Consider the following 26,666-nt stretch of genomic DNA (forward strand, 5'->3'; position numbering starts at 1 on the left):
TCAAGATAAACTAGAAATGAGCCAATTTTATTATAGAAAAATTAGAAAAAAATGAAGAATAAAAATTTTAAATGACATGCAAGAGCCGCACTTATGTAAATTTATTAAAAATGTTCTAATATCAATTTGTTATAATAAAGTGGATGGCAGGTGGCTGGCTTGAAAAAGCAAACTTTACAGTCATAAAAAATTGCATACACTACTTATACACTTAGGTGAACATTAAAACTGCACTGACTGTAACCAAAAATGTATACGCTTTTATATACTTGACAAATAGCTTCTGGAATATTCCCGTCGTGTCGTGAAATGGGCCGAGAGTGATGAGACTATTCTAGAAAACTTTTGTTGCTGTTAGTAAGATGGCACTGGTGTGTAACAGTAGTTCTTAAATCTTCTCCCAAATGGTGCAAATATTTCTATTTTGTGATTAGTTTCTTTCAAAATATTGTTTAATTTAAAATTTATTATTTTAATATTTTTTAAAAAGTTTTTTTCATCTTGGAAAAGAGGAGAGCTGCCCCTCTGGATATGCCCATGAAAACACATAGAAGCTAGAACAATCTTACCTTATCAGCAGTGGTGAAAGCTGTGATTTGTATGTATACTCTTTGAGGAAGGATGTTCAAATTCAAAGTTCATGTCAAGTGTAGAGGGGTGATGGATGATGTATTCAATTGGTAGCTTGGTGATGGAATCTTCCCCCACTCTATCTTTACTTCATCTCCTGACTAGGAAGATAGGAACCAAATGACAATCTAATAAAATTTTTAAGCACGTGTTTAATCTAGATGCGAATTTCCAACAAAATGATACTGGCAGTACTTCTTACTTAATAGTTGCTCATTAAAAAAAAACAAAATGGTTAATTTTAATTTGTCAGATTTAATTAAAAAATTAATTTTTATTAAATTCAGTTAAATTAAAAAAAAAGAATGTCTGAAGTGGAGGAATGGGCTTGATTGAAATAATTTAATTATATTTTTTATTAAACCATTGTCTTTCAAATTATATTTAGAGCTGTATCCACTTTACAGTTAGAAATTCTCAGTGTGAAGGAAAAACTGTTTACACACTTGAATTCTTGCAATCTTATAAATTCTTGAATGATTCTTTTTGTTTCTTTTACATTTAATTTCAACTAGCATGACAAATGAGATCATCATGGAATCTACATTATAGCATTTTTTAAACTCCATATAAGCAGTTTCTTTCCCACATTTTACTAAACATTTACAAAAGCAAATTTATTGACGGAACTCATTTTGTTGACACATTTTTCCTCTCTGAGACATATATTCTTTATTTCTAATACACAGCTGCTTACTGATTGCCCAGCTTAGAGATGGATACTTAAGTTTTCTACTGTTCTTAGGCCTGCCTGTAAAAGCTAAAGATTGATGAGTTTTGCTACCTATTATCTTATTTGCAAATTGAGATGAGCTATTCTCGTCCACTATATTCGTTTAGATGAGCTACTCTTGTCCAAAAGGATATTTATGAGAGTCTCTCTCTACCATGTTTACATTATTTTCTATTTGTTTGAATTCAATGCGTAAATATTTTTTTTTACATTCAAATATAAGAGTTTCAGTGTATAAACTATTAAATCTATCAAAATTACAGTTCATTAAACTAAATATAAAATTAAATGAAAATTACTCACTTGCTCAGAATTTTGTAATAAGTCTACTTTGTTATTTATTCTAACTGAAATTAATTCAATCTCATTATCAGAACTTTTGAATTCAATATTACTGTTCATTTTAACTGGTCATACAGGCTCTTGTTAAGAACAAACTTTTTTTTTAAACAAACAGTAGATTAGAAAAATTATGTTCTACTCATCAAAGAAAAATAATCCAATAGAAGCCAAATAACTCATCTAACAGGCTAGATTTAAGGTTATGCAAACTTCAAACAACACAGAGAAAATTACTAAGCTGAAAATACAGTACAGTTAGATCATTGATTCTCAAACTTTTTCGCCCACTGTCCACATTGAGAATCAAAAATGTTCTAGTGCCCCCCACATTTTAAAACTTACCATCTAGTAAAAATTATAATTAATAAGTATAATCTGTTAAAAATAATAATTGCAATTGCTATTTTTAAGATGCGATCTTAAAAATCTGCAATTGTTGTTTTCAAACGTGGCATATCCTATTTCTGAGTTGAAACTTAAATTTTAAATGAGAGCAATTAAAATGCATATTTAATCATATTTGGAAGTATTTTTATTAAAATTGCTTTTAAAAAAAATTACAATTGTATCTATATAGTTATATGACAACAATAGTGATAGCATATTCAATACAACTATACAGATAAAATTGTAGTTTTTAGACCGCTTGAACACCCCCAGTTTTCTGTGGGCCTTCTACCCCCTCTCCCCCAAAACCTTTCAGCACCCACAAGAGGAAGTTGTTGCCCACTTTGAGAACGAATGAGTTAGATCTTATTAGGTTATGAAATTTTTTTTATTTTTAACAGATACAAAGTTAATTTACTTAAATATCCAAGTAGTCCAAAATGCAGTGAAGGTTTAGCAGTCACAAATTAATCTAACCCCATATTGCCAAGCCTAATCTCAATGGTAACTGACATTTTTGTTAATTATGTAAATAAATATCTATGTTTAATCTAATTAGCTATGCATAAATCCTGTAAATACTACATTTTATGTCACTGCAAACCAGGGTGAAGAATGGAAACTACAGCCAAACAATGTTATAAACAATCATATTTTCTTACCTGCAAAATAAGAGCTTCTTTCCAAATCTCTACCATTTTTTCTTCTTACCATTTTTATTTCTTTGCTTCCTCTACTATTTTTTGTGTTCTTATTCGAAAATTATCCATACGTCGTACAGTAGAATAATATTACTTCATTGCAAATAAAAATAAACACTGTCCAACTTAAATCTGCAATATTAACCACTGTCGGCTGATGTTACAGCTGATTGGAACACAGAATATGAGTTCTTAGTTGTGCATCAATAAACTAAGAGACGTTACACTAGTAAGTTGATGTATTGTTGCATAACTAAAAATTATTTCTAGGCTTCGATCTAGTTATGCAATATTGAAAACATTACTTTGGACATATGGCATATAAATGTTTTTTAAATTATAGAAATACTATAACAAATATCTTGACAAAATATTTTTTAGAGATAGATTCCATATTTTCCCTCTAAATGGCACTGATAATTCAATTTTAAGAATGGTGCTTGGTCTATTGATGCATAACACTGTCCACATATATATATATATATATATATATATATGTGTGTATATATAATTATAATATTTAATATATGTCATTATAATATAATTAGTTGAATATTGATAGTAATGTCATTATTGTATATTAATGTTATGTAAGTCTTGAAGGGATTATTTTTGTTTCAAAGTTCCCTTTGGTCTCATGATCATTATCTGTGATCGATCAAATCAGTACTTCACATTATGTTAATCATAATCTTACATGAAGTTGGTTTCTTTTCAGTAACTGTTGCAATTAAAAAATTATACATTTTTCTAATTTTAAATTAAAATTTTTTTTTAAAAATCTGTAAGTGGCACAAATGAGTTTGTTATATATCATAATATCTTGTTATATTGTTTAATAAATCTCTAATGGAGTCTTACATATGCTAAGTTAGTATAATTTATTTATCCATGTTTTGGTGGTTTTATGGCATATATATTTTTTCTATTATTAAAAAGTTAGTTTTTCCACCATTTTTGGATCTTACATTTGATATACAAAATTGATATTTACATATTTTTTTCATTTTAGTAAATCTTACGTTAGTCTGTTTAAATCAGGTTGATAGTTTACATTGGTTACTCCCTAATGATTATTGCAAAATTTTAATTTTGACATCCATTTTGAGATGAACCCAATGGCCAATTGCGGCCACTTATGTATTTTTATAATTCTCTAATGCTCTTTAATCCGAATCAGAAACCAAAAATTAAAATCCGAGACAATAAGTGTTCACATTCATAAATATTGAATTCAATAACAAACTGTTACTTCATTAAAAATCTCCTCTAGGTCATAAATAATTATTGGATGAAAATCTATTTGGTGTTGAGCAACGTAAACATTTAAAACTGAAATTTAATAGTTGTCACTAAATAAATAGATAGCTATTTCTAAATAAATCTAAATACGTTTAACAGATGCAATGTATTGTACTCTAAAGTATAGAATTTGTTTGATAAACAATCCATGAACTTGAAAGAAAAAAAATTAATATAGTCTGTTAATGAGATAATACAACTCGTTATACCTTGTACGTCAGTTACATTATACTATGTAATATTATTTGCTTTTTTCTGTTCTGTTTATCTGCTCCAGTGCGTTTTGCTTTTTTTAATGTCTTCTTGATCAGTTTTTTTACATGTACATAAAAGAGTGCACTGATATCACAGCCCTGTCTGAAGATCTGTGTAATGTGTACTTTTTTTTCCAGACAATGTGTAGAATTAATCACTGACTAATTCATTTCAGTTTTGACCAAAAATTGTAATTTCAAGACTTTTTTTAATATTTTTAAATTTGTATTTTTTTGCTTCAGGGGTGTATTTTGATCCTGAATGCAGTTCACAGGATTTGGATCATGGTGTTTTGGTTGTTGGGTATGGTACAACAGAAGAGGGTGTAGATTACTGGTTAGTTAAGAACTCATGGGGTACACACTGGGGTGACAAAGGCTACATCAAGATGGCTCGTAACCGAGATAACAACTGTGGTATTGCAACATCTGCCAGTTACCCAGTTGTGTGATTTTAATGAACCAATTGAACAATTTTTATTTTTTATGTATAAAATAATAAATTAAGTAACATACTGTGAAGTGGCATTAAATTCTATTATTTTTTTAAAATACAGATTTGCACTTTTTGCATGATTACTTCAGATTTCCTGCAACTAAAAAATTATTGATTTTTGAGTTAAAAATATTTACATTCAATTTTCATTGAAAAATATCATTTTACAAAATATTTAAAGAAATCATAGTGGTCGATAATATATTACTTAAAATTAACTTTTATTTATCTTTCTTAAAATATAATTTATTAAAAGGTGATGTTTTTAAGTAGTCAGACAATTATTTAGTTAAATGAAATGTGAAGTAATTGTGTAAGAAAATAATGTAACAAAACCACCAAAAAATAATATAATGTAAGTGCAAACCTTTATTGAAAAAAAAAAATGACTAAATGCAACTTCATACTACATCAAACAAATGTTAAATTTATTTTTCATTCTCAGAAGACATTTAATATTAAGTATTATAGCATAGGCATAGCATGTGATGTAAAAAAATATATTTTTATATGAAAGTTACTTAAAGTTGTTATAATTGTAAGATTAATTAAATTTAGTAATTCGTATCTTTTTTAATTTTGCATTACTTTTATTTATTGTTACTTAAACCTGAAATAAATGTGTTTATGAAGTATGATTATTTTAAATCATAAATATGAACATTATGTAACTTCCGATATAATAGAAATTGGAGTTTCAGAAGCAGTTAAATGAATTTAGGTTAGATGATAGTTGCCTGAATCTCCTACAGTTTATATCCAAAGTAACTGAAAAATTTATAGAGCTTACAAAATATCAGATTGAAAATACTTTCAGGTGAAAATTTCATCTGAAAGTAAATAAACTTAAAAAAAAAAATTTATACTAAATCTTAATGGTTGTACTAAAGAAACATTGGATATGTATGAATAATATCTCAGCCCTGTCATATCAGCAATTAATTATGAATCAAACTAATGTAAATATCAAAGAAGTTGTAAAAGTAATCTTTGATAGCTACTTTGATAAATATGAACTAGGTCTAAGGTAAAAATTAGGAAAAAGGAAGAGCAGACACTATGCTTATGTAATGAGGTTATACTGTGATAAGAATTAATGTAAATAAAAATATACTTATTCTGCTATTTCTTAAGATCCTGTCTTCCATTTTTCATGATCTTGCCAGTTATATTACTTCAGGTACACTAAGTGAAATTGATCATGTCATTTCTTCCTTGACTGTCCTCTACCATCCATTAATTGCTAGTTCCTTGCTTTCTGCGGTATCCTACTCTTATTCATATGCACATTTATCCATATCAGAAAATGCTTGCTGAAAATGGAGTTGATTACAGAATTCTTCCACTTGTCCCCTTGTTACCTCATTTCTAAATATGCTGCTATTGACACACCACAGTTACTTCCCTAATAGTCATAGTCAAGTTATAAAACTTACAGATAATGTTCTAATCCATGTGTTCTAATCAACTCTGTATAACATCTTTCTGCACCATATGTTACACAGCTCCATGTAAATTTTCTATTATATTTTTATTAATATTTTATCGCATAGAACTGGGTGTAACATTCCAATGATAGCTCTGCCCTTTCCTATCTTTGTCAGTATGCCGTCAGATGAAAGGATCAACTCACAAACTATTATCCCATCACAGGTTGAAGAGAGCAATACGTTCTGTGTAGTTAAAATTTATCTCCAAACCCTATTGCAGTTCTCATTCATAATTTCTTCACAGATATTTTTATTGTCAGCAAATATAAACTTAATCATCAACTGAGAGAATAATTTATGTAGTAATCATCAACTTCTGTACCATGAAATTAAATTCTGCACCCCATATCTTCAAAGTACGTTTTAATATATTTTGAAAAGCGTAGAAGAGAGGCAACAACCTTGATTTAGACGTTTAGTTATTAAAAACCCTTCAGAAACGTTTTTCTGAAGGGTTTATTTTTAATAAATAAAGATTATTTTCAATCAGAATTTTTATTTTATCAGTTATATTTTGTTTATGGGTATATAATGAATATATGCTAACTGGACATTGTGAATATCAAAAAAAATTCCCTAATATAAGGATTTCAAATCCAAAAATCTTTGCTTCAGTGTTTAAACACAACCAGTTAGTTCTTTTCTGTCAGGTTTGTATTCTGGTGAATGCCAAGGACAATGTCTGATTTATGAAGAGCAAAACATAATTCAATGAGAACAATGTACCTTTTAGAACAAGTAACACCAGTTTATTGTTATTGCTTGGTACAGTATAATGAATACTTCATATGAAAATCTGTAACGAAACCATTTGCAGAGGTTAAAAATTTACTACCTGGAAACTTTCTGCTACTTCTAAATTTCTGCCATTGACTTCAAGACAACCATCTCAAAAAGTTTTATTTTATTTACTGATGAGGCAGTTTTTTCAAGACATGAAGTTAGTAATTTGTGAAATAATCATCACTGGAATTTTGAAAGTCCTCATGATTTAATAGAAAGTAGTTTCCCACATATCTTAATGTTTAATGCAATATTATTAATGAGCATAAATGCATATTGCGTATAAGTATATATGCAAGGTGCGACAATAAAGTAATTAAACTGATTTTTCTTTGCAAGATGTGGCAACCCTGCAGCTTGCGTAGACACACCATCTTTGACCTTGTTCTATAAGCTACTTCTAGTCCAAGCGGCACATTGATGCAACTGCTCAGTCGTGAGTTGTGCTGTAATAAGTGAACACGTGTTTGTGTCTCTCGTCACAGAAATGAAACTGCAAAATATTGCGCAACGGTATGCCATTTCTTTTTGCGTTAAATTGGGTGAAAACACGACGACAACTTATGGTAAGCTTCAGAAGGCTTTTGGAGAGGAGGTTATGTCAAGAGCTCAAGTTTTTCGGTGGCATAAATTTTTTAGTAAAGGCAGAACAAATGTTGAAGATGAAGACCACAGTGGACGACCATCAACCTCACGGACAGATGTCAACTTGACCAGGGTGCGTGAAATCGTACGATCTGATCGAAGATTATCCGTGAAAATGATTGCAGAACAACTCAACATCAATCGAGAAATGGCTCGTCTAATATTAACTGAAGATCTTGGTATGAGAAAGATTTGTGCAAAAATGTTCCCCAAAAATCTCACACAACAACAGCGAGAAACACGGAAAAATGTGTTAGCCGATCTGTTAGAGCAAACGGAAATCAATACAGATTTGTTGAGCCGTGTTATCACTGGTGATGAAGGTTGGTTTTTTCAATACGATCCAGAGACAAAACACCAAAGTTTGCAATAGTGCTCAAAGGGATCACCCAGAAAAAAAAAAGTTGGCATGTCAAAGTCAAAAGTGAAATGCATGCTTGTGTGCTTCTTCGATTCCAAGGGAATTGTTCATAAAGAGTGGGTGCCTCCTGGACAAACAGTTAACTAATATTTCTACAAAGAAATTTTAGAAAGACTTTGTAAACGAGTTCTTCGTGTCCGTGCCAACATTGCTGATAATTGGATTCTGCATCACGATAATGCCCCATCCCATACTGCTCTGTCAGTACAGCAATTTTTAACCTCAAAACAAATTTCAGTACTACCACAGCCACCTTATTCACCAGATATCGCTCCGTGCGACTTTTTTCTATTTCCAAGAGTCAAAATGGCGGTCAAGGAACACCATTTTCAAACAACACAAGATGTCCAAAAAGCTGTGATGAGGGACACAAACACGTGTTCACTTATTACAGCACAATTCACGACTGAGCAGTTGCATCAATGTGCCGCTTGGACTAGAAGTAGCTTATAGACCAAGGTCAAAGATGGTATGCCTACGCAAGCTGCAGGGTTGCCACATCTTGCAAAGAAAAATCAGTCTCATTACTTTATTGTTGGACCTTGTATTTATATTAATAATATTTAATTTTGCACTATCTATTTTTGAAGATCACATTTTTGGAAATGTGTACTTAAATCTTTTTTTAAGAGTATAGTTTCTTGCTTCTTTTAGATGTTTCACTGTTAATAAGAACAGAAATTATTTGTCTACATGATAGGACTCCTCATTTTTTTTATGGAATTTAGGAATTATTTGAATATAAGATTCACAAACAATTGAATCGGATGAGATGGACCAATTAATTGGCTTCATTTGACCAGTTAGGTCATCTGATCTAACACCGTTGGGGACTACTTTTTGAGGGGTCATACGAAATCATTAGTATATGAACAAAAAATATCAAGAAAAAAAGAATTTGTGAAGAATTTTCAATAAGTTGGAAATTATACAAAACAATCCTGATGTAATTAAGTAGAGCCATCCAAGGAATTTTAAATCGAGTGGAATAATGTGTAAACAGCAATGAAGGAGGACATTCTGAACAGTTATTGTAATTGTTAGTCTATAAAACCTTTTTTTAATAATTGATTTTTTCTAGATGTTTAATGTTTTTAATAAATTGATTTTTTCTAGATATTTTACAGTACTGAAATAATTCACATTTCTGTTTAAAATTATAATATACATTTTTTATATTTTTTTCAGGCACATTGTGGTCTTATTTGACTTTAATAAAAATAAAATTTATTAAACTGTTTTTGGTGTTCAGTTAACACTAATTATATAAATTTTCTGAGTTAAATTTTATACTAATTTTGTTGCAAAATTTAACAAATTATTTTGCTTTAAAGATTCCACTAATGCATTTGCAACCTTTAAGTTACTGAAATTTTCCTAACACTTTGTTAATAATATGACTTCTAGTGTTCTAAATTATTATGACATCTTGCAAAATAACCATGTCAGAAGTTAAGGACTTTTGAACTAGTTGAAACACCAGAAAGGACAAAAAACTGAAAACCTAGTAAAATTGTTATTATGGTTCATAATTTATAAAAGGGGAAAAGGATGGAGAACAGAAATAGATAATGAAAGACCTCAAAGAAAATGTTGAAATGCATGATATATGTATGTGATAATCATTCCAGTATAAAGATCTGAACTTGAAGATACGCTATGTAATGCTGAGTAATATTCCCAAGTTAACTGCTGGAGACATGTAAATTCTACAGTCTCTCAAAGAAAGTGCTGAGGAGGTTATTTCAATTGGCAGAGCATTAGGATGTGACATTAAAAAAAATAAATGATAGAAATGCTACTGCCTAAGGAAAAGGATAATGCCAAATATCCTGTACCAGTAAATGTGAAATTTATGAAAAGGAGCTGAAAAAAAGAAGAGTTAAAATGGTTTTTGCTATCCATCATATGAATTTACCAACAGCTGTCCTGGTGTATATTAACCAGTCATTGTGTTTCTGGGAAAGCATTAGTTAGGAAGTTTAAGGACGATTACAAATAATTATAGATTATATATGGAAAAATATTCATTCACTAAACTGAAAGAATCTATCATTACGCTGGAATTCTTTAATGATGTCAGTGATCTCAAATAAGTTGGTGGAGTATAAGATGTCAAACATTTCTAAAGAATTTTTTTTTAGTTTTATCAAAGAAGAAAAAAATTTTGTTAGTTGTAATTTTCTTATAAGGAAAATTTAACTAAAATTATGCATGTAGCTAAAATTTAATTTATAAAATTGATAATTATACTGTTTCTATCTGTAATTAGTATTCAAGTACTGGTTGAGTAATGGCTTTACTTAACAAGGAAATAACACAAACAATGACTAGGCTTGGTATCTTATCTGTAAATGTTATACTGATTAAGTATAGGATGCATAATTTTCCCTTTACTACAGCTATATTTTACAATTTTTTAGAATATCATCGTATCTTGAAATTATTTACAATATTCTTAGTAATATCAATATTTATGTAGTCTTTATTGTAATATAAATGTTAATTTGGCGGATCATAGTTATTTTGTTTATGAATATAATTTTATGGTACAGGGATACAATTTTTAAATCTTAATGAATGTAATTGCACATTTTCTGTAATCCAAAATTTGTACAGATGAAATTTTATTAAAGCTCAAAAACCAAATAAATACATTTATAGCACTATTAATGATATAGAATAGATATACAATTAGAGATTAACATTAAATATTATTTATTCAGACCTACTGATCAGTTTTAGAGACAGGGATAAACTTTTTTTGAAATAACTGTTTTAAGTTAAAAAAAATAATTCGCGAAATTATAATTAAAGTGATCTATTTTTTGTTACAGATATAACATCTGTTAATTTACATTATGACCTCATAATGCAATTAAACCTATATTTTAACAAGAAAAATGAAATAAATAAAACTTTATGAAATAAGAGTAGAGAATGAAAGGATGAATAATTATAGTAGCTAACATTCATTTTTTTAATATTTTATTTAATAATTATAGATCTAAACCCAATTACAGCTTCCCTAAACTTTTTGTAACCAGAAATTAATTTTGTAAAAAAAATTACAATCCTGATTGGGATTTGAACCCAGAACCTTCTGGATAAATACTAGAAAAGCTATTACTGTCACTGATCAGCACAGCAGTTTGTTTTTATTATGTTTGAACAAGGTTATTAAATATAAAACATCAAGATTAAATGTCTTTTGTCGACAACTTAGTGCTCTTTGCAGAATCAGCCAAATTAACCAGTACCCAGGTGCCAGTAAATATTCCAAAAAAGGTAATAGAAACAAAGAATGGACAAATTAAGATCACAGACCATTTTTTAAATAACTTGGGGAAATAATTACTAGAAATTAAACAGATAAACTAATGATTGAGACCAAAAAAAAAATTGAACTACTAAATTTTTACACAGAATATATTGACAATAAAAAGAACCTTTCTATAAATACAAAATTAAGGCATTATAGCAAAGTTGTAAGACAGTAATCTTATACAGCGTGGAAACTACAAATATAATGGATAGAAAATTTATTCAAGATAGAAAGAAGAATTTTAAAAAGGATTTATGATACAAGAAGGCTGCTACTGACTGAGATCAAATAAAGAAATAAAATTGAAGACCTGAAATAACAGTAAGTAAAACGATGACTAAAATTCTGTTGACACATGATCCAAATGAACCAATCAAACAGACCTTCAATAAACTCTGAAATTATAAGATCAAGGTGGCTATGTTAAACAGATTAAAGAAGAGGTCAAAAAGTTCAGTGTTACAGAAAATGACTGTCCAGGTTGAAGAGGATACAGAAAGAAATTTTTGAATTAAAGATTCTTGTAGGTGAAAAGAAAACCTCATCATAGGAGAACAATAAATTGAAGAAAGAAGAGTGAAAAGTTTGAAAGAATGAAGAACTTCCAGAAGAAAAAGAAAGAGATGACATCAAATGATATTTGCATGGACCTTAAAGGCCTATCTGTGGAGAAAAAAAGTAAAACCAGATAGCTTTTGTAATTAATAATATAATAATTTTTTTTTTTTAAATGTCTTCACATTTTCTTAAAAAGAATAAATTGCAACTCAAAACGATAACATCCAAATGAGATGTATGGTTAATTGAAACCCAACCACCAAAGATCACTGGTATCCACGATCTAGTATTCAAATCCGTGTAAAAATAACTGACTTTACTAGGACTTGAACGCTGAAACTCACGACTTCCAAATCAGCTGATCTGGGAAGACGCGTTCACCATTAGACCAACACAATTGGTTGTTAAAGAAAAACAAAACCGTCGTGCTGTTGGCAGCAATGTCTTCCGCATAACCTCCTCTGTAACCACATGTTCTTGGATTGCTGATATCTTGTTCAGTTTTCGTGTTATTGTTATTTGGGTGCAACATGTTTAAGTTAACGAAAAGTGAAAGTAAAAATATTAAAAGTTAAAAATATTTGTAAAAATTTGGCACAAATATAAACGCTGAAGAATAAATATTTACTACCAGCAGAAGAAATTTTATTGCTCACTGTTATTTGTTTAGTAATTAAAAATAAGAACCAGAGTTTTTAGCGGTATTTCCTATCGTACGATGTACATAATGCAATAGTTAGATAATCCCGCGTACCATGTTCGTAGTTTCAAATAAACCTTGAATGTTGTTTTTATTATGTTTGTTATCCTGGGCAGTTTTCTTGATTCCTTTTCCTAAAACTATTTTCCTCTCTCAAAATATAAAGGAAGAATAAATGCTTATAGAAAGAATTCCTCCAAATTGTTTTTTTTAACTGTCTTCTAAACTTTCTACTTATTAAGTTTAGATTTGTTCCTTCTGGCTGGTTCAAGTTTATTTTTGAGTTTCTGATTGATAAATAAAAAATTCAAATTTTTACGCAAAACTGAACTATTGGAAAATTATTGGTAACCACAAAGATGGTTTTCAGTCCTGAAGAGACCAACATGATGCCACTTCAAGGTCGGCTAGCTAATTAATACATGACGAGCTTGTATATCGATATCATCCAATCATATATGTCCATTTCAAAAATATCTGGGTGTTATCCTTGATGAAAATTTTCGATTCAAGGATCATTTTCAACATGCTGCTAAAAAGTTGTGGCTTCTTTGGTGTCAGTAGAGTTGTTCATTCCGGTTGGAGTTTAAATTTCATAACCATGGATGTTCTTCATAAAGGTGTTAGGCTCAATGAATGCGATATAAAGGCCATAGAAATATTTTCTTGAGAGCCCAGCGTTTTATATCATTGTCAGTGATCGGAACTGTCTCGCGCGACGAAGCAGTCCTTGTTATTTCGGGTATTAAGCAAATTGATAACCTTGCCGTTGGGCGTCAATTGCGTTATAATGCTAAAAAGGTAGGCCAACTTACCTCCGGGCGCATGCGAAAGATTGAGGACCAAGGTTTCCAATCATGGTAGGTTAGATGGAATGAATCTTTTGATGGTCGTTAGACGCATGATATTTTCCTTGAATGTGAAAGGTTTACAAGTTGCTATGTGGGTTTCCTGAGTAATATGAGTGACATATTTCTCAGTCTCTTTCTGGACATGGTGCTTTTATGGACAAGTTGGCTAGGTTGACGCAGGTTTATGCCCGGTATGTAGAGTTGATGATACTGCGTACCATGTCCTGTAATTTTGCCCAAAGTACGAAACTGAATGTACTAGAATAGTTAGGGAACTTGGAAGAATTAATTTTCTCTTTGATTTGCGAGCAAATAGGAAAACCCTAGAGAATGGAATATAGTTGCTTGTTTCTTGGTTTTTAACACTGCAGAGGGTAACTGAAGGGGTTCAATGCTTTAACAGCTAGACTAGCAGCCCAAGTGGCTAGGGGCCGTCTTGGGACGTTACTTCAACAAGATAGGCGTTTAATCATCGAGTCCCCCGGTTAGTTTAGATGCTCATTTCATTCCTTTGTGATGGAGCTGCGTGCGGATAGACGAAGGTGTTGGTCTCGCTTGCGGGAATAGACCAGACCGGAGGAAGAATGTAATAGAGACTCTGTGATGGAACTGCGACGTGGGAGGATGAAGCATTGACCTCACTCCCGAAAGCGGATCCGATCGGAGAAAAATTAATGCTTATATTTTTGTGAAATTGTTTCCGATGAATTAAGAAATGCATTTAGGACATATGTAGCACAAAATTGACGTGCCACAGACTCAAATTAATTTTAGTTTGTTACTCAAAAATTGTCATAGACTCAAATTAATTTATATATTTTTTAATGCAGTCTATTTTTGAAGTTTTTATTTGGTGAATGATTAATGTGTGCCCTTCGGTGTTAAAGCAAGGAGCGAGGATAGCAATTCCGCGGAACGGTTAAACAGTCGAGAGGGGTACAAATTAAAGAATAGACAAGCGAAAACATGTTAGAAGAAGCCTATCACGACGGCGATAGCAAGTTGAGTTTAAAACAGTGATGGAAATGTCTCCCGAGGCATTAGTGCTATCAATAAGTCAACCTCATTTGTAAAGCCTATCAAGGTTAGGAATAGAGGGGTTGGTGTGACGACCGGAATCGTCACAAGGTGGGTGTCCTCCACTACAGGAGTCAGGATGGTAACCACAAAATAATTGACCCGCTATTTAAAATTAACCCTTTTAAAAAAAACAAGCCCGATTAGAATGATCCAGCAGCAAGGGACTCTGTCCAGGTTCTGCGATAAAGTAGGGAGTAATAAACTCCCGCCAACTTTGCATTCCATTCCATTCCACAAAGTAATCTCAACTTGGGGCTTCCCTTTCTCGCTTAATATCATTATCTGGTGAAAACTGTATTTACCTTATTTCATACTCAATAGAAAACTTCAGCTTACAAACAGATAGTTTATTTGTTTCAAATTATGGAATCTTCAATTATTCTCTTTTGATTATGATTAATTTCCAGAAAAAACAGAAACTTGCCGCTTATAACCTGGTTCTTAATTTTATATAGTCGTATGTTTATTTCATCTATATAATTATTAAAACTATAATGTGGAAGACAATAAGGATTTAAATATTAAAGTATCACGAGCCAGAAGTAGCAGAAATTTTTTTTATTTGTAGAGTTAACGAAAGAAGACACCTAAGTTGTAATAATTGTAATCAATAGTTATAAAAACCATAATATATACAATTTTAAAACCTGTTCTACATTACGTTATTTTAATTAAACTCGTTAAATGACAAGAAATTCGTTGTTTACATTATGAACGCGAAAATTCACATTTTTCCTCCTTTTGTTGATATATTTAATTTCCGTCCTATATGATAACAAAAATTCTGTTAACTGTCTAGTTTCAGGAGAAAACCACATAAAATCAAACACGACATGGTCGTAAGACAAATAGTTGGAGCGTAATCATCTGAACTATACATATTCCTTATCATCAGATTTCCAGTATGCCACACCTTCATTATCGTTAATCCTACTTACTTGTATTCTATCTCTGCTTATCTTTGATGACTCTTCCAAGTAATAAATATTATTTTAATATATTTTTATAAAGCCATCATACGTTCATACATCTTTTTTAATCGTTAATTGATCTAGTATTGCTCATTATTAACCACAAAATAGCAGCAGCGGATGTAACGGCGGCGTATCCTGTGGCTCGTTATCAATTTTCTACTACATATATATCCATAACTCAACAGCTGCTTTTTGCAGTCTTCTATCCATGTTAGACCAAGCTAACTCAGAGCTGTGCTAGTGTATATTTTATGCTTGTTGGAATTTTTTGAAGGTAATACTGGATTTCTATTCATTTGTTATTCTTACTAATCTAACGTAACTTAAATAATATTTATTTGTTCAAGTTCTCTTTAAGAAACTATTTAAATTATTACATTTTCCTATTTTAGATTTTTATAAATAAAATTCTTTTATTTTTCACAAGAAAATTTTGAGGCTATTTTACTATGGAGTTTTGAATTAAAAATACGGTGAAGATTGGTTTTGATCTCAATACGCGATTTTTTTTTCTGTAATATATTTGCTAAACTGCAAGGAAAAGGATTACAAAACAGTTTATTTACTGATCAACATTCTTTATTTTTTTATTAAAATAATTTTAAACATAATTTTCCTGTACAAAACTGAAAATCTTTGAAATTAAATTTAGAAAATCTTTATTTTTTTTTGCTTGTATTTTTTTTTTTTTTTTATGTAATAAGTTGAACCTCTGGGGAAACCTCCATCAAAAAAAAAAAAACTGAAAACACTATTTAGGCTTAAAAAAATATTTTTTTATTAATAAAAGAATCATATAAACATACTCGTATTTGATTTATCTTAAATACATTATGTGTGTGTATGTCACGCACAAAGTCGCTTTTTTTGCAAATTATTTGGTTACTCAGTTTCTAGCTCAAGAGTAAACACCCACTAATTCAGTTTATAAAGAATAAAAATAACAACAATAAAAAAATAGGCCATTACCGAAAGAAAAATTTATGTTTCTTCAAATATTAAGAAAAACTACAAATTATTAAGTTTTATTTTATTCAAATATAAGATTAATTAACACTTTTGTATAGCCAGATCTCTACAATAATTGTCCGCAGCTGTCTTGTGTTATTTATCTTAAATCATGCTAGTTTATGCACATGGCATGTTGTTATATACAAGGCAATATCTAAGCAGTAATTCTGATCAGGAAACGATTAACAGGAACAATGAAAAAAAGATTATTATTGTAATAAGAACTGTGGATGAGAAAAATTATGGTAGAGAATTTTAATACACCTCATGGTAAAAACAAATTGAACCTGTTTGCTTGAATCTGATGATACTACCTTATGATTAAGTATTATTATATGCTATCGAGCTTGAGGAAAAAATAACTCCGAAACGGATCGTCGGATTTTTGTATTTAATACTCCAATTTTTATCCCGTTCAATTTTACATATAACGGTTACCTTCATTTTTTTTTTGTTTCTTTAATCGAAATGTCTTTTATGTGGTCTCAAAAAAGAAACCCAATTTTAAAACGAAAATTCAGAAGATACTATTTTGGCCGATTGTAGCTGGCGAATTTTGCTACAAATTTCCTTAAAATTTTAAAGGATTGTTTGTCATAATATTTTTAAATAAATATGCCAAATTTCAAATGTCTAATTTCTATATTTCTACTTTTTTTTAAGTCTCAGGTCCATTAAAAAACTTATATTTGTCGTGTTCCTTTAAACCACTTACCATTAATATTTTGGTCCCCCAGTAACAATTAAACCGTTTTTTAATGTTTTTATTTTAACATTTTACATTTATTTGTATTCCTTTTTTTTTGCTTTTTTATTTCGACTATTTTTGTGTGTTTTTATTTTTTCCTGTGGCATTTTAAATAGCCGGCTATTTAAAGCCGGTGCTTAACAGTCTTCCACTTTTCTGTCGTTCATCGTCCTTGATATCGCTAATCGTAAATTAATTCCAGAAAATCAGATTCATTTAAATCTATAATTATTGCCTGTATTTCGGTGATTTCTTCCGCTACAAGATCATATTTCCAATAATTTTCTTATATCTTTTTAAAGTGCTCATTGCACCTCTTTCCTAATTCGGATTTCACTGAATTTCTTCAAAACTCTGTAATAACATTGGCATTGCTTTCTTTTTCTTTTAGATTGTCTTATCTGCTTTTGGTAATGTATTTTTTATATATGTCTAAACTAACTCAGTATTCAATTTACAGTGAACCGATTGCATCCAGGTAAAATAAATTAAATTAATCATTTATTCTGATAGATATATAATAATATATTATATATAGGTTATGTCAATGTAAAATAAATTAAAAATGTAAAAATGCCAGTGATTTTTCGCTGGCATTCCCTGAAGAAAAATGTTTCTTTGATCATCCTGAAGAAAAGGGGAAACCACCTTCCAGCAGGACAATACACCAGTCCCAATTTGAGAAGAAAGAGAATAGTTAAATACTGATTTTTTTTTTATACTACTTTTCTTATTGGGCATTTAAATACATTGTTTACAAAGTTTTTAGTTTCAGAAAGGCGAAGTGATTTTTACTTTTATCTGATTTATTCATTATTAGTCAAAATTGATGTATTTAAAATTAATAAATAAGTACCCTAAATTATTAGGCTTTTTAATGCCTAATACACTGAAAAGTATTGCGCGGTTTTCACGGTCGATTTTTTGTTAGATGAGCATAGTGCCAGTGAAAAAAAATAAAAATAAAAAATAACAAAGGTGTGTCTGTTGCACGATATTGCGATTCGCGCTGGCGTCAAAGTACCAATCAAACTGCACGCTGCTGGTGTTAAGGTAGCTCTCAATTGCTTCTCGACCTTCCATCCGGAGGTCCCGGGTTCGCATCCCGGTCAGACATGGCATTTTCACACTATACAAGACTGCCATCTCATCTCATCGTCTAAAGCAATACCTAATATTAGTTTACGCGCTGTATTTTTGACGCGCTTTCTTTCGCTGAGTCGCTGTCTTTCTTCAACGTCCTAGAATTTTGTTTGTTTCCTTTCCAACAAAGAGATTCGGTGTCTTTCGACATTTCTTCTTTTAAAATTACCACTATATGTTTTTTTAATTGTATAAATATTGTTTACGCCGTTGGCGACGGTCGTTTTATTCCAATGAATTCAAGGTTATGGTCAAGTCTTGTAGTTTACAGGCTTGGTAATTTATTTTGTTTTTTTGTAAGGCTTATCTACGTGTATTTTAAAATAGGTTATTTGGATTTATTTTCGATATCAATTTCTCTCAGGCTCCAGCTTGTCTGACTATTGCATCATCGTATTGGTGTTAGCTTATTTATATCACGCATTATTTTCATTGCTATTTAGTCTTAATGTATATATTAGGCTTAGTGTTTTTTTATTCTCAACAAATGTCAATGTTGTCATGGTTCCTAGAAGTCTATTTCTCTTTGTCTGCCCTGATGTCATTTCTTCAACTTGCGTATTCAGAAATTATTTTTATCAGTCTTACGTAATTCTTTAGTGGACTGCTCGCTTAAATTATTTTTTGTTATGTCTTCGTTCCCCCGAATTCTACACCGTTTCTCTAATCGTTCTCATACTACCACTAAGACACTACTCAACAACTTTACCCAACAAATATTTAAACTGACAAGTAAGTTTTTGCTTTTGGTTGTTTTAATTCTTTAGCAAACAAAAAAAATATTTATATATTTGTATTCTATATTACAACCTGTATAATTAGTTTTCATTATTACAAAATATGATACCTGTTATTTATAACTAAATGAAATGATAAGACACATAAATTTTTGAAGGTAAATTTATACTTAAATGACAAGTTCTTGAGGGATGATGAAATTGATTTCATATGTATCAAATACTAATAAAACCATACTGTTTTGATATTGAAGCGCCTTAATGATTTATTAAATATTTATGTTAGTTTATAAAAATGAACATTAATTAATGGTTATCATCCTCATATTAAAATCTGTTTCAATAGTTACCTGATTTTATACTGAATCAACAGTCAAAATCAATCAGATCGATAGCTACATCTTATCAATTCAGCTCCCTTCCTCAAGACGTTCTCCTCATATTTTGTATATATTTCTCGGTTGGATAAAAAAAAAAAAAAAAAGTAGTGCAATAAAAATAGAAGCAACAAGGGATGAAATACTTAGATCATAAATATTCTATTTTCACAAATCTTCAGGTAAACCGACCATTTTAAAATTTGTGATCAAATTATTTTATCAGTGTATTTGTATTTATTTTTATACAATACATGAAATTAACAATGGAGTATAATATTGTCACCTGACTTATGTCACTCTGTAAAATTTCATCATTGAATGAGGTCGGGAAATGAGTTTAATTAAAGTTGCAAGATTTGAGAACAAATCAAAAGATTTAAGGACACGGTTGAACCATGTTAAATTAAAGAAAAGCATGTAATAAAGCTGAATTCAATATGGTGGCCAAAATGTTCATAATATATAATAAAATAATAAATTATAGAATGAAAAAGAGTATTTATGCTCAAAATAGATATGACATTTTGTCATATCTAAATTAAAAATTTGCTAAAGTGTTAATATAGTTTGGGAATACTTAAATAACAATTCAACAGTTAAACTTAGGAAATATTATGATACTACTCCGAAGGTCCCATGAGGGACAACCAAAAACTTACAACAATCAAATAACATACCCCCACTTTATATTAAACTCAGTACATGTATACATGCTTTTCTTACCATTTTTAAAAAATGTTCCCCATACTTTTCCCCTTTCCAAAAATCGAAAAAAGCTCTCTTTTTATATTCTTTAAGCAAATTTTTATGTCTTCCTAGGTGTAGTAGTAGTACAAGCGATCCAAAAGAAATATACTTCAGAGGCAATATTGGTAGTGGGGAAGCCAATCGAAGTTTAAAAATATCGATTTTTTGAATTTTTCAAAACTTTTTTGGTTTATTTAAACTTTTAATAATATTAAAATTTTAAACAATACATTTTTAGTAATAATATTACAATAAAAATTCATCTAATTCATCACCCTACCCCCAAAAAAAGAAATCTTAGATAACTATTGGTTGTACATTTTTTGGTGGATTTTTTTTTTTTGTTTCTTCCATTTATCATAGTATATGTAAAAAAAATAAAAAAAATATTCTTGGTAAGTGATTTTTGAGAGCAAAAAAAAAAAAATACTGATTTTATAAAATTTAAAAAAAAAATTTGGTTTATTTAAACATACAATGATAATTGTACAATAAAACTTCATCATAAATTAACTGCTACCCTAAAAAATAAATCTTAGGTAACTTTTTCATGTATTATTTTTCCATTACATAAGAATAAATAACCAATGTCAGGAAAGTAACACAACTTTGTTGTCAGCTTTTTACATCTTGAAATAAGACTTAAATTTTTACATGTGTGTTTTTACCAAATGATTAAATTTTAATTTGTTAATAGTTGGTAAGGTATGATTTGACCAATTTTAAGCAGCTCCTCTGATGTAGCGTAAAAAGTAATGATGTAGCGTATCAGTATGGTTTACTGATATGCAAACAATTGAAAATGGAATCTTATTGTTACCTATTCGATTTAAAATACTTTGCAAATAATGGAAAATGATGTGTCAGTTGGACTTTTTTTCCCACTTAACCAAATCTGAAAATCTGTTAATATATTATGCTTTTCAAAAAATATTAAAAATATATTTTTCATAATTTTTTCAAACAGTTTAGAAAATATAGACAATTACAAAATCTGAAATTGAGCTAAAATCTGGTATATTAAACATTAAAATCAGATTATTTGTTTTGGAGTTACTGATCATCAAACTTGATCACACATAACATTTATACAGATAGTAGTACAATATCTTCATACAATAAATAAATCATTACAGATCTTTTTTTCTTATATGATCTCTTTCAATACTATTAACTTATTTTTAATTTAATTATTTATTGTGCAATATAATTATTGTTATTTTCAGGAGCACCAAAAGTGTATTTATGTTATTACTTTTTAAAGATTTAGAAAGAGTAAACTTTGTAGATGTGTAATAGTTCTAGTTCAACCTGAGTAGTGTTGGTACTGCTAACAGTATCTACATTAGAGGAGATGGCATATAATTTCAAGATGTCACAGGTAGTAAGAATCTGTCGAGCAATCCATCCTAATCATTCACATCTAAATTTCTAAACTTTCATGAGTAAAATATAATGTCATTTATTTTATTTTGAGAATGCAAATCATCTTAAAAAAAAACACAATAATAAATATTAAGTTTTCTTCTTTCGTTAACCAAAAATAAACTAACAATAAGACTAGCAACCCCAGAAAGAGGAGTACACTTTGCGAAAAAGATCATACACAAGTCTAATTGGTGCTTGAAGTCAACACAAGGTAATTTTTACTAGATAATCAAGTTTGATGCAGGAGTGTCTGCAAAAAATCAGTGAAAATTAACTAATCCTAGTTTCTCTATATACCCTAACTGAGTTCTTTTTACTATATTTCACTTTAAACATCTTTTTCAGGCTGATTTTAAAATTTAAAATCTCTTTACTTTGTATATTTTATCTTGTGTAAATTCTTTGATTTCCTTTACTGGTGTTACCACCAGATTATGTATAATTTCTGTAATTATTTTTTATTCATATACATGTATACATTAAATAAATACAAAAACAATAGCTAACAAGACAATGAATTATCAGTTTATTTTTATTAATAATTATTCCAGACTTTATAAAAGTTTCTTTGTGTATAATGTTTGTTACAGTTCTCAATTTATCTTATTAAAAAAAAACATTTTAAGTCAAACTTTAAGCTTTCATCTTGAACTGTTCCCAGTGAAGCCATTATCTCTAGATTTCAGGTTTTTTTTTTTCTAAATAAAGGTAGAAATTTTTACATTGTCTTCTAGGAATTTTTTAATCTATTTATCTACTTTTTTGTTATTTTTATGCTTTTTTTTTTAATTTTTTTAAATTTATATTTGTTTTACTTATTCTTTTATAATTAGGGCTAATAATTGTTTAACAATAAAATGTGACTTTATATATTTATACATTTTTATATTTCTATTTTTAAGTGTTTTTCTTTGGTATTTAATTGAATATCAATTAGCCACAAAGACAGTACAGCTCACTATCTGTAACTGATAAATATTTTTTAAAGTACATCTTATCTGCAGAACAACTTGAGAAATAAATTAAAAACATAACTTTTTTTTTGTATGGTTAACTTATTTTACACTTCTTGTAAAAGAAATCTTGTAGCTTATATTACTTCTTTATAATAATAATAGTAATTAATTTTATCTATAACATATTAAAAAATACACAGTTCAAAAATTTAGAAAAGCAAAAACTATTCAAATCAATTTTATATTTAAACTTATCTCATCATTTGCATTGTGTTCAAATAATGTTTGCTTATTTTTTTTTATAGCATATTCTTACAAAAGATTTCTTTTAATGTTAACTTTTATACAAAATGAAAGTTCTTCAAAGATGTCTACTGTGTTTAGCCACAATTTTGACTGCGGCTCAATGTGTATCATATGTGAATTTAATACGAGAGGAATGGAGCACATTCAAGGTAAGTTAAGCGTATCTATTTTTTGTTATGAATTCTCAACTTATTTGTTTGAGAGAGCTTACTTAAAATAAAAATACAAAAACTTAGAAAATATTTTTTTGTTTAAAATCTAATATTTTTTAATTTATTCCACTTACTTATTTCTAATTTATAGAAATATAATATAATAATTTATATAAATTTATTTATCTTTTCATTTTAATCTTTTAAACAATCTATTTTAGGTTTCATAAACCCTAAATCACTAACCTACATATTTACAAATAAAAAGAACTATTTTACCATTAAGATATTATTAGCAGATGAAACCATTTTCATAAATAAATGAGACGTTTTCAGTGGGTAAAAATATTTTTACCTATGTCAGCGGGTTAAGAGAATAAATTCATTATGTATGCATGTTTAATGTCATTCTAATGCATTCACAGTTCTATCACTGGTTCAAATCTTTCTACAGTCAATTAATCTTTTATAATTCTTTTCCACTCCAGACTGTTTCTATTGAGGTAGAAGCTTTCTTAGTGTCTACAAAGACCATTTTCACTTTCTTATTACATTTGTTATTCTTCTGTTAGTTATTTTACAATGAAAATCATATTTAAAGAAATTTGTCTGATATTATATAGTTTTGCAGTACATTATTGTACCTCTTCGCTAAGTAATCCTGTACAAAGTTGAACAATCAGATCAATCAAATTTCAGTTATTATCAGTGTACACTTTTTTAGCCTTTTGCTTATTATTGTGAATATTAAATGTTTGGAGATAACAGAATAGGAGAATGGTAGTAGGATAGTGGAACAACATTTACTGTTGTACAGCATCTCAATCAGGCATGTGTTCATCTTTAACTAGCATAATGAAAACTTCATTCTTTTTAAAGTAATACAGTTTTATTGTATGATAGCTGTGGCTCAAACATACCTGTTTAATGTGACAAGGAGTGAGACAACATGGTTATTCTTAAACCATTAGATTTTGTTGCATCACAACAATAGCAAAATGCTTTTATTGTTTGTTGTTTACCAGTCGTATTTAAACTTATATTAGATGCTGATTTATATTATTGCTGAAATTTGGAAATACAAAAGTATTATGATTGCATGTCAATTTTTTTCCAGTAATTTTTAGAAATATATACAAATTTTCTAGTATTCAAATGTATTCAATTTTTCCAGTTGCAATATAAAAAACATTATGGCAGTGAAACAGAAGAAAGATTCAGAATGAAAATTTTTATGGATAATAAGAATAAGATTGCTAAGCATAATGCTCGTTTTGAAAAAAATCAAACATCATTCAAGTTGGCATTGAACACATATTCCGATATGGTAAGAACAGAATACTTAAGAAAACTATTTATTTTGTTTTAACTTAATCCTATGAAAAAAGGATTTAAGTTCCTTAAACAACTTAAATCATTTTTTCATAGGATTAAGTTGTATATAGAATTTATATTTCAAAAATACTGAATGACCTAAAATCAGAAAATTAAGCTTTCCAAAAATGTAGTTTAAGGAACTTTTTTTAAAATTTATACTGATATTTTCTTGTTTTGGTGTGATTTCTCCTAAACCTCTTTGAATAATTTTGCAAAAATATTATATCTTCCACTTTTTAATAAATAAAAAAAAAAAAAATAAAAATTATCTCAAGTAAAACTAAAATATGATAGCAAATATATATATAATTTATTAAATCAAAATATGATAAAATGTCATTTAAGCAAAAATTAATCTGTATTAGGTAACAAATTCAAATTTTTATTATTTGGTTATTAATCAAATCAAATCAATCTTTATTGTCAATAAAACTTTATAGTTGCTTGGCAGATTGCCAGAAAAAAACAAATTCTTTTTTCTAGGGACAATTTAAAAAAATATATATACATTATGCTACTTGTTAATCACTACTTTTTATCTGTAACTTATAGATAATAATTTGTAAACTTAGTAACTTAATATTTATTTCTTTAAATTATTGAGATTAATCAATAAAACTTTTTAACAATACGTTGTACACACAAATTCAAAATATCAAAATTATATACAATATTTACTCCTATGTATATAATTCCAATTTATGATTCCCTGTTATCTATAAACAATGTAAATACAGAATTATAATCACATGAATAATCTTTAATAAGATTAATAGATTATATTATAATATTAACTGATGATACATCAGTTATTTAAAATTACATTAATTATCTAATTACCATTTGTTATTTTAATAATGTAACATTTTAACAGTTAATTACAAATTTTATTTCATTCATATTTAATTTATTCTATTATGTAATATATCTAAATCAAATTTTACTTCAATTTCATGAAATTTGCTTAAATGTAGTATATATGCCTGTATAAAATCTTAATACACAGAAAAAGTGTACACTATAAGATACTAATGCACTTCATACTTTTTTTTATAAAAAATTCAATATGAAATTTTGATTAATCTGTTTTAGTGGATAAAGTCTGATTTTTTGTACATAATCTAATTAGACCTATATAAATACAATGTAATTTTTTCAAATTTGAAAGGAACATGCTTTTCCAATCTGATTTAAATTTGTTAAATTACTTCAAAGTAATTTTTTTGTCATATGCCTGGTGGCATTTTCTGTTATACCAGTTATTGCAAAGTTAAACAAAGCTATCATTATATTAAAAGGGGAGATATAATAACTACTGATTTTATAACTGGGAATAATAATATCTATGTATATTTTTATACTGTAGTACAGAAAGGATAGATATTTATTTTTGACAAAAGAAAAAATGGAATAAAACATTTTATTATGTTTTGTAAGATGGAAAGTAAGTTAATTTTGTGTTAGATCTTAATGACAGTGTCAAAAATTTGGGTCAAACAACCAGAAGATAAGTGTATATATACTTTTTCAGTAAAAGAAGTTGCCATTACTGAGAATAAACAGTATATACAAATATAAATAATTTTTTTCTATGGAAAGGGATACACTAATTTTGCTTTACACTATCTTAAAATTTGTTTGGTGGCTGTAAAGTGAGGGAGTGAAGTTCAAATGACTTCATTTAATAATAAGGATAATAAAATCCTTCAACTTCTGGTTTATTGTGTTCCCTAATCTTAATATTTAATTTTTCACTAAACCTTCCTAATACATTTCATTAATTCTGTTATATTATTATTTATTTTGCAAATAATTTCTTTCCTAGAAAGAGATCAGGACCATTCAGTATTCCTTAACTCATTTTTAAATTCTGTTCAATGAACAGTATAGTTAGTATAAATAATAGACAACTCAGTTAATGATTATAATTTCATAAAATATTAGTAAATATAAAATATAATTTGTTGATTATTAAACAATATTTAATTTCTGTTTTTATAAACATAATG

At 28.6% G+C, this 26,666-nt stretch overlaps 2 protein-coding genes across 6 annotated transcripts in view; both read left to right on the top strand.

The window, feature by feature from the left end:
* The window catches only part of CtsL1 (cathepsin L), a 38,917-nt gene extending 33,495 nt beyond the window's left edge, over positions 1–5,422 (top strand). For all 3 annotated transcript variants that reach the window (XM_075370533.1, XM_075370534.1, XM_075370536.1), the window contains exon 7: positions 4,593–5,422. In XM_075370533.1, the coding sequence (XP_075226648.1) occupies positions 4,593–4,801 (209 nt within the window). In that variant the 3' untranslated portion in view covers positions 4,802–5,422. The remainder of the gene's footprint in view (positions 1–4,592) is intronic.
* Positions 5,423–15,710: 10,288 nt separating this feature from the next.
* LOC142327449 (cathepsin L-like peptidase) overlaps positions 15,711–26,666 on the top strand; it is a 35,307-nt gene continuing 24,351 nt past the window's right edge. Inside the window, exons 1-4 of one of the 3 annotated variants that reach the window (XM_075370538.1) lie at positions 15,711–15,946; positions 19,658–19,870; positions 23,128–23,277; positions 24,455–24,607. In XM_075370538.1, the coding sequence (XP_075226653.1) occupies positions 23,173–23,277; positions 24,455–24,607 (258 nt within the window). In that variant the 5' untranslated portion in view covers positions 15,711–15,946; positions 19,658–19,870; positions 23,128–23,172. Of the gene's footprint in view, positions 15,947–19,180; positions 19,307–19,657; positions 19,871–23,127; positions 23,278–24,454; positions 24,608–26,666 lie in introns of those variants that run through there. The other 2 variants (XM_075370537.1, XM_075370539.1) reach the window with 2 other exon arrangements.

Source organism: Lycorma delicatula, chromosome 7 (assembly GCF_047948215.1).
Source record: "Lycorma delicatula isolate Av1 chromosome 7, ASM4794821v1, whole genome shotgun sequence".
Classification (NCBI taxonomy): domain Eukaryota; kingdom Metazoa; phylum Arthropoda; class Insecta; order Hemiptera; family Fulgoridae; genus Lycorma; species Lycorma delicatula.